Below are 7,471 nucleotides of genomic sequence, written 5' to 3'. Positions count from 1 at the left end.
CCCCCCCCCTTTTTTTCTTTTTTTTTTTGAGGTGTGTGGAAGGGATCTATCTATCTATCTTTAAGGCTCCAAAGTAATTAATGACTTTAGCTTATTCAAAATCAAAATACTCATAACTATATTATTCCCATTAAGATGCATCACCTTCAGACCCCAGAAGAGCAGCATCAGTGAAGAAGAAGAAGAAGGAAGCAATACTGCCTTTGAGCTAAGGTTATAAAGGATGTTTGTGTCAAGACAATATCATTTGGTGAGACCTCTGCTCAATTAAACATCTCAGTTCCGCAAATGTATGTCTCGAGTCCAATGGGTAATTGTACACCGTACAAATTATTCACATACATAAACAAGGGACCTTAATTGGTTGGTTTATGCTGCTGTGACTGACTGGTTTACATACGGATCATCCTACAACTACACCAAACAAAAAGGCCCAGGGACATGTTTCACTTGCACATCAGACTGACCTAACATAGAGTGGCCTCAATTAAGTTCCAGTACGGGTACTCAATCCACATTTTAGATATTGCTGCCACAGCTGGGATCTAAAAGAAGTGAACACAATGGGGATCAAGGAGTTTGAAGTTCAATCTGATCCCATTTTGGGGGGAGGGTAGGAAGAAGGTTCAGTGGCCCCCTAGATTATTATAAACCATTAAGTTTCTCAAGGCTACCAACAAGAACATATCTTAATCATATTTGTAAAAAGACAAAATAAATATTTAATTGAATGGAACTTCCATTCATCCTGGCACTCTGTCCCGTTTTCTAAATGAAGAAACTAGGGATATTAGATGTTTAAAATGCGTTTGACATGCTATATCTTATTTTCCTTCTTTATGAACTTTCACCACCGAAAATTTTGAAAACTTGTCAAACAGCACACTATCACTCAGTTCGCTGGAATCGTAAAAAAAGTTCCTCTTTGAATCAACGCACTTCAATTCATATAACGTAAGGAGGGCACTGAATTGTTAGTCTGAATAAAGTCTTAAGGAAGTTCACACCATAGACCAGTTACCACTGACTCACCGCCCCAGCTAAAAGAAAAATATTTAAACCAATTAGATAGATTATATGCTCAGATAAATCAAATACTGGTCAAAAAAGTTCTGATTAACCTTTAAACCAACCAATGATTCACTAAAAACCAGAAATATATTACCTCGAACAAAAATTTAGCAGGACAACAGAAAGGAAGTATCAATTAAACAACCAAGGATGTAGTAATTGAAGTACATAGTCGAATAAAACCAGGAAAAAAAAAAAGGAGGAGAGTAAAGATATGGATGGAGAAACGTACCCTATTGGTGGCATCTTGAATGGAGGGAGGCGGCTCTTTCTCTTTCTTGGCACCGAAGATCTTCTTCATCTTCTACCTTCTCCGTTCGAGGTTGAATCAGCTATGATGCACAGAAACAGGACAAAACCCAAACAAACAGTTGGAAATGCGAGTGAGATTCCGGATTTCCGTGGCGTTTTGAGAATTTCAGAGACGATCAGAAATAAGAGCTCGTCTGAGTGCGTGACTCGTAGGATTGTGCAGGGTTTAAAAACACGGAATCGGAATCAGGGATGGTCCCGAACTCCCGATTGATTCTGCTGGATCTGTCTGGACTCTGGACTTTGGACTCCATCCGTCTTTTATGCCCTAATCCTAATTTCCATACAAGACCTGTCGAACCGGAACGACCGGAATCGGGAATGGGAATATCCACAAATATGCATTCGGATAATGAAAATATATTTGTTAATTATTGTATAAAAAATAAATAAACATAGTCTTATTAATGGGAAATTTACAATGCCACCCCTAGAGTATGCCATTATTATAAAAACACCCCTTTTATTTTATCAAATTAGACTCAGACCTCCTACCATCAGTCACAGTTAAGGAATATACCTCATATGCTGATATCAGCAACTATATTTTATTTTAAATATCAAAATACCCTTATTAAATATGAAGTAAATATAAAGTACTTAAAATACCCTTGTAATAATTTCCAATTTATTTCATCCATTCTAAGACCTAATTTACCTTTCTCCCAAAGATTTGGACCACCGACGATTGTTCAGAGTAATGACGGCGGCATTGACAATAGACAATGGCGTAGTTATTCCGGCAAAGCCGATCATTGTATGGTTCGCGCTACGTCGGATGTGGGAGTTATTGCTCTATCAGTCAATCCAATTAGCTTGACTGCATCAATTAGCTTGAGTGGGTCGGTTATATTCACTGTTGTTGCTGCCCTAAAGGGAATTTTATTGATTAACTTGAGTGCACGGTTGTAATAGCCATTGAAGAGGGATAAGTAGCCTTGAGAGGCTAAGGTATTCTCAACCTTGACGTTTGTGTGGTCTAGATTGATTCACTACTGTTGCTGCCCTAGTTATTGTTGTGGTGCGTAAAAATTGATTGATTCACTTAAAATAAGAGAGTATATACAGGACCATCATGATAAGATTTTCATATCAACAACAACTATAAAGGAATAATCTCTAATGAGTGAATGTATATATTCTTCACGGCAACAATCTGCCCATTAGAGAGATGACAGATGTAAATCGATCTGAAACCATCGTCACCTATTTTGTTTCTTGGGTCAAATCAGTTCGTCAAGGCTTTGAACTCTCTGTAGGCGAACACAGGTGGGAGGAGATTCACCGATCTGTGGTGGTGCAGGAACAGAGTTGTAGGGTCTTCTTTGGATTTATGTGATTCCAGCGCTCTGAACTGAAAGAACAACGTTGCTACCCCCACCATAACCAAAAGGCAAATAACCATGACAAGTATGGAGAAAAGAATGATCCGATTCTGGCTTTACAGTGAATCCACGAAACCAATAACTGTGTCTTGGAGTGAAAGCGGAGGAATGGCTTGCGAGGGTCGGAAGACTTGAATCCGTAAACGCCGTTCATGGCCTGGCAACCTTGGCAGGTCGTCATTTTCATTCCATTCATCCCATTCGACCTAGATATAATTGTCATTTTACCTCAAATTGTTTTGGTGAAAAGGGTATAACAGTTATTTTATCTCTTGACTTAACTGTAGCTGATGGTAAGGGGTTTGAGTCTAATTTGGTAAAACAGAGGGGGTGCTTATAATTGTGGCATTCTCAAGGGGTGGTGCCGTAAATTTTCCTTTTTTTGGGGTGGGGGTTGAAGGACCTATGGAACATTATATAGTAGACCCACTTAGGGACCAAACATATACCTAAAGCCACACTTCTTGGAAACTAAGGAAATTGGTGCAAACCATGTACCGATGCACTTGAGAGGAATTGATCAAGTGGTCAACCCTCAGGCAAGTACTCGACTGAGCATTGCAAACCACCATGCCAAAGCCCAGGTGTACAATAGGGTATGTGTATTGTATTGGGGTGAGGCAGGCAGTTGAACAATGTCTAAATTTAATTATGGTACTTAATTATAGAGGCAATTTTCGAGATCAATAGGTTTTTCATATAGGGTCATGTATGGAACATGGTCGATAATTTAGTCATCAAACAAGTGCATGGGAATTGAGTATTCTTATGCAACACTGATGTGTCGACCTTCACACACGGCCATATATAAGACTTTTAATCTAGTGAAAATGCATTATATTAGCGAAAGGAAAGAAGAGAAATGTCAGCAATTCAGCAAAGTATTAGCTTCATATGACACTTCATAGTTGACAATATTGAGGGTTGATGGCTTGTATTCTGTAGTTTGAAATGCATTCGAAAGATTGTTAAAAGCTCCTAGGGTATGAGACATGTATCTTTTATCTTTGTTTCTTGGGCCACATCGAGGTAAGAGATCGATATGGGTATTTGGGGTTGATGGCCTTCGAATAAATTTTTTAGGATTTACATGGGGATAATTCAGAAATTTTATCTCTTTTTTTTCCCTATGATCTGGCAGTGATTAGGCTTATTAAGGTACTTACGAAAAAACAAAAAAAAAAATAGAACTTATTACGACGCTTCTTCCATTGCTAATATAGCTGCTCTCATCACTTTATCATCGTAAATATCTTACCAATCCACGTATATCTTTACGTTGTAACTATGTGATTATTTAAGCTTTGTATTTAGATTTACGTTTGTACAGGCGGAGTCCAATAATTCCAACCTTAGCTACTAAGGAAAAGAAAAATCCCACCATAAGTCAGAGCTCCGTCCAACAATTCCAACCTTCGCTCCTAAGAAAAGAAAAGTCCCACCATAAGTCAAAAATATAGTCCTCAGTTGTGTTCGGGGCCTCGGGCTGATAAAACAAAACCCAAAGCCTGGATGGATGGGATCGGCCTGATGCCTTTTAATAATCCAAAACCTGGCCCAGCTTGATAGTAACTAGTAAGTTACTGCAACATTTATATTTTTTTAAAAGAAAAGTTAAAAGGAAAATCACTATATATATCAAATTGTCAATGGTTAAATGATCTTAGCCTACATAGTTGACTAATTTAGATTTATAATTCTTGGAGTCAATTATGAAATAAGTTGGCTGGATTTGCTTCCAAGACATCTCATTGGGTTGGAGCCATCCAGTTCGCACATCTAATAGCTCTGTTTGCTTACAAAGAAAGAAGTCAAGAGGAGGAAAGTGGAAGGGAAGGGAAATTTAAACAAGAGTTTTCTTCCATATTCACATATTTTCACAAAGGCTTGAAAAAAAGAAAAAAAAAAAGGTGGGCTCCACCTTCACAAAACTTTTTTTTTCCTTGAGTACAGCTATATATCTGCTTTGCTATTTAAGCCACAACACACAGAGAGAGAGAGAGAGATGTAGTAGATGTTAGTGCCTTGGGAGGGAGGCTGGATATTCAGGGGGTATGGGGCTTCTTAGGGCTACCGCCATTATGGTGGAGAGGGTCAGGTCCTGATGGAACCTCCCTCAAACCCCGTCCCAACATATCCTTTCCATATTGAGAATCCAACGACGATGATGATCCAAACCCTTTGAAGACCTCATCCGCCCCATGCAGAAAAAGCTGCAAACCCAAAACAAAATTTTGTAGTAAGATACGGCTTATATATTACAGAAACTTCTTCAGTTAAGCACAAAGAAAGTAAAAGACAAGAATGAAATAAATCGACACCTTTCGAATTTCATTCTTGGCTGGTGCTGACTCCGCCAGCATGCATGGACACCCATTACCACATTCTGCAAAAAATCCAGCAACTGAAATATAAATAACAGAAACCAAACTCACCCATATCAAAAAAGGGGGAAAAATAAAAATCAAAATCAAAATTCTCAGGGTGAAAGGAATCGATTACGGACTGGAAGCTTCATCCATCACCGAAGATAGGGCCAAAAGTAGAACCACATACACCATTGTCGCCATGAGTGAGATTGTGAGGAGCTCGAGCGAGAGAGAACAGGGCGAGCTCGAGCGAGGAGTTTGGGAGTTAATGACTTGGGACGCATCTGAATTTAAAGGCTTCAAGAGCTCCAAACAAATGAATCCATAGAGAGAGGGAGGGAGAGAGAGAGAATATGATTGCATCTACAATGTGAGAAGTGATGTACAGCCGTATCTGGGGGATGATACAGACGGAGGTCTCGTCGATGACGATCGCCGACGATCAGAAAATCTCGTTCTTTTCTCAAAAACATCAATTGACGGCGCCAACGTCCTTCCGAAATCGTCACGCCACGTCACGGGTTGGCTTTACGTGGCTCTTGGAATGTTGTGGAGTAAGGAATCACCTGATGATGGTGACTCTCTGTTTCTCTCTGCTCAAAAAAAGTGTTTGATCTTCGCTGGACTCTGTCCGAGGAGACTCCAAGACGTGACGGCAATGGTAATATCTGATATGTCCATATTTATAATAATCGGCGAAGCGACGTCCAAGCTCCGTACGCGCTGCTGGGCCTGGGGCTCAACAACAAATATATGCTTTACTCCGTTCTCTTTTCTGTTATCTTTGCTTCCTTGGTTTTGGCCTTCTAGCTATTATTGCCTTCTATGGGGCTCCATTATGAGTTTAGAAATCCAATGACTTGGGTGGTCCGATCTCTACGTCTCTTTTCCTTTTCAGATCCCCACCCAACACCCTGCACCCTCCACGGATATTGACTCGTTACCATTTGGGTTTTCTATATTGCTAAACTTGAAATGACGATAATGCGCTTCTAATCTACCCTCGTCCCACTAGATCCATAGAGTCTCCACTCTCTGGTAGCTTACCTTCCCATTCATTGCACTTAGATGATGATATCGCCAAAATTTTCACCATCCCATCATCATCTGATGAGGTTGACTGATGGGACGTGATGTTGCTTTTATGTTCTGACTTTACGGTAATAAGCCTTTTGTGGCTTTTGATCTTTTTCACTTTTACCACACTGGGGTTGATGCATAGGGTGTCATTTGGAGGGTTCAGTTTGGTTTCGATCGAATTAAAACGGTTTTGGTTTCGATCTATGAATGAAGGATATCAAAACCAATTCATTAAGAAACGTCAGTTTTCAATTAGTTTTGGTTTTAATCTAGTTTGATTTTTAATTATTTCGATTTTTCAATATCAAGTTAATACTGATTTGGGCTTGAATCATAATGAATCTTACATTCATAACTTATAATAACAAGATTTAACGAAAAAAAACACTTTAAATTTATTATTAAATCATGATTTATCATTATAAGGAAAAGATAATTAATATTAAAACAAATGGATAACAAATTACTACGAAGACAATTAATATTAAAATCACAAAATGAACCCTATTATCCAATCATTCATTTAACTATCCAACTAGTTTTTTATAGGAAACAAATAAATCAATGGAAGCATTATTATAATTTACAAATCAATTTATCTATTCATAACCTAATATTCAATGATTTGTAACAATTCCCCTCACAAGAAAAAAATTTTCCACTCATATTGTAAAAAATGAATGGACAATTCACCAATTTATAATCTCATAATCATTTTTTTTATCGATTTCATTCGGTTTGGTTTCAATTTGGTTATTAGTCAGTCCGGTTTTGGACCGATTTTCAGTTGGTTCCAACATACCTCAGTCCAAAACCAATATAATAAGGATCGATTTGGTTCATTTCGTGTTTTATCGATCGATTTCAGTAGGTTTTATCGGTTCATGCTAGATTTTGACACCCCTATTGATGCCAATGTGTATTGGAGCTTCAATGATTTGAGAGAGAGAGAGAGAGATTCCCATTTTGGAGAAAGAGGACTGAGCTTCGACGGTTTCAAAATGGAGTCGGGTTAGCGGAGCTTTTTGATGGATCGATTTTTACCTTTGAGGTCCACATAGGAGCATTTGCTCATTCCTGACAACCACCCTCTCAATTTGGAACGTCCACGTCATAAGGACAGGTGTCTAACTTTGGTAGCAAAATTGGGCTAAATTTTAGGCCTGAGCTCAGGTCGGGTTGGGTTGGGTTGGACCTAGGTTGAGGTCTCAACTAAACTCCAGTCTATATATTAAGTATGTAATAATATAAATA

At 38.6% G+C, this 7,471-nt stretch overlaps 2 protein-coding genes across 4 annotated transcripts in view; both read right to left on the bottom strand.

The window, feature by feature from the left end:
- The window catches only part of LOC122079905 (vacuolar protein sorting-associated protein 60.2-like), a 9,749-nt gene extending 8,058 nt beyond the window's left edge, over positions 1–1,691 (bottom strand). Inside the window, exon 1 of one of the 2 annotated variants that reach the window (XM_042646688.1) lies at positions 1,304–1,691. In XM_042646688.1, the coding sequence (XP_042502622.1) occupies positions 1,304–1,372 (69 nt within the window). In that variant the 5' untranslated portion in view covers positions 1,373–1,691. The remainder of the gene's footprint in view (positions 1–1,303) is intronic. The other variant, XM_042646690.1, reaches the window with a different exon arrangement.
- A 2,987-nt stretch (positions 1,692–4,678) lies between these two features.
- On the bottom strand, positions 4,679–5,892 carry LOC122078161. Of its 2 annotated transcripts, none has more exons than XM_042644026.1 (3): positions 5,275–5,892; positions 5,090–5,172; positions 4,679–4,981 (listed from the first exon to the last, which is right to left on the bottom strand). In XM_042644026.1, the coding sequence occupies exons 1-3, from the start codon at positions 5,498–5,500 to the stop codon at positions 4,814–4,816; spliced, it is 477 nt and encodes a 158-aa protein (XP_042499960.1). In that variant the 5' UTR covers positions 5,501–5,892; the 3' UTR covers positions 4,679–4,813. The 2 variants fall into 2 exon arrangements, with proteins under 2 accessions (XP_042499960.1, XP_042499961.1); XM_042644027.1 differs by having other exon boundaries at positions 5,090–5,154; positions 5,275–5,878.
- Between the last annotated feature and the right edge of the window lie 1,579 nt (positions 5,893–7,471).

The sequence above is a fragment of the Macadamia integrifolia genome, chromosome 5 (genome assembly GCF_013358625.1).
Source record: "Macadamia integrifolia cultivar HAES 741 chromosome 5, SCU_Mint_v3, whole genome shotgun sequence".
Taxonomy (NCBI): domain Eukaryota; kingdom Viridiplantae; phylum Streptophyta; class Magnoliopsida; order Proteales; family Proteaceae; genus Macadamia; species Macadamia integrifolia.
This window is presented reverse-complemented; position numbering and strand designations above follow the sequence as displayed.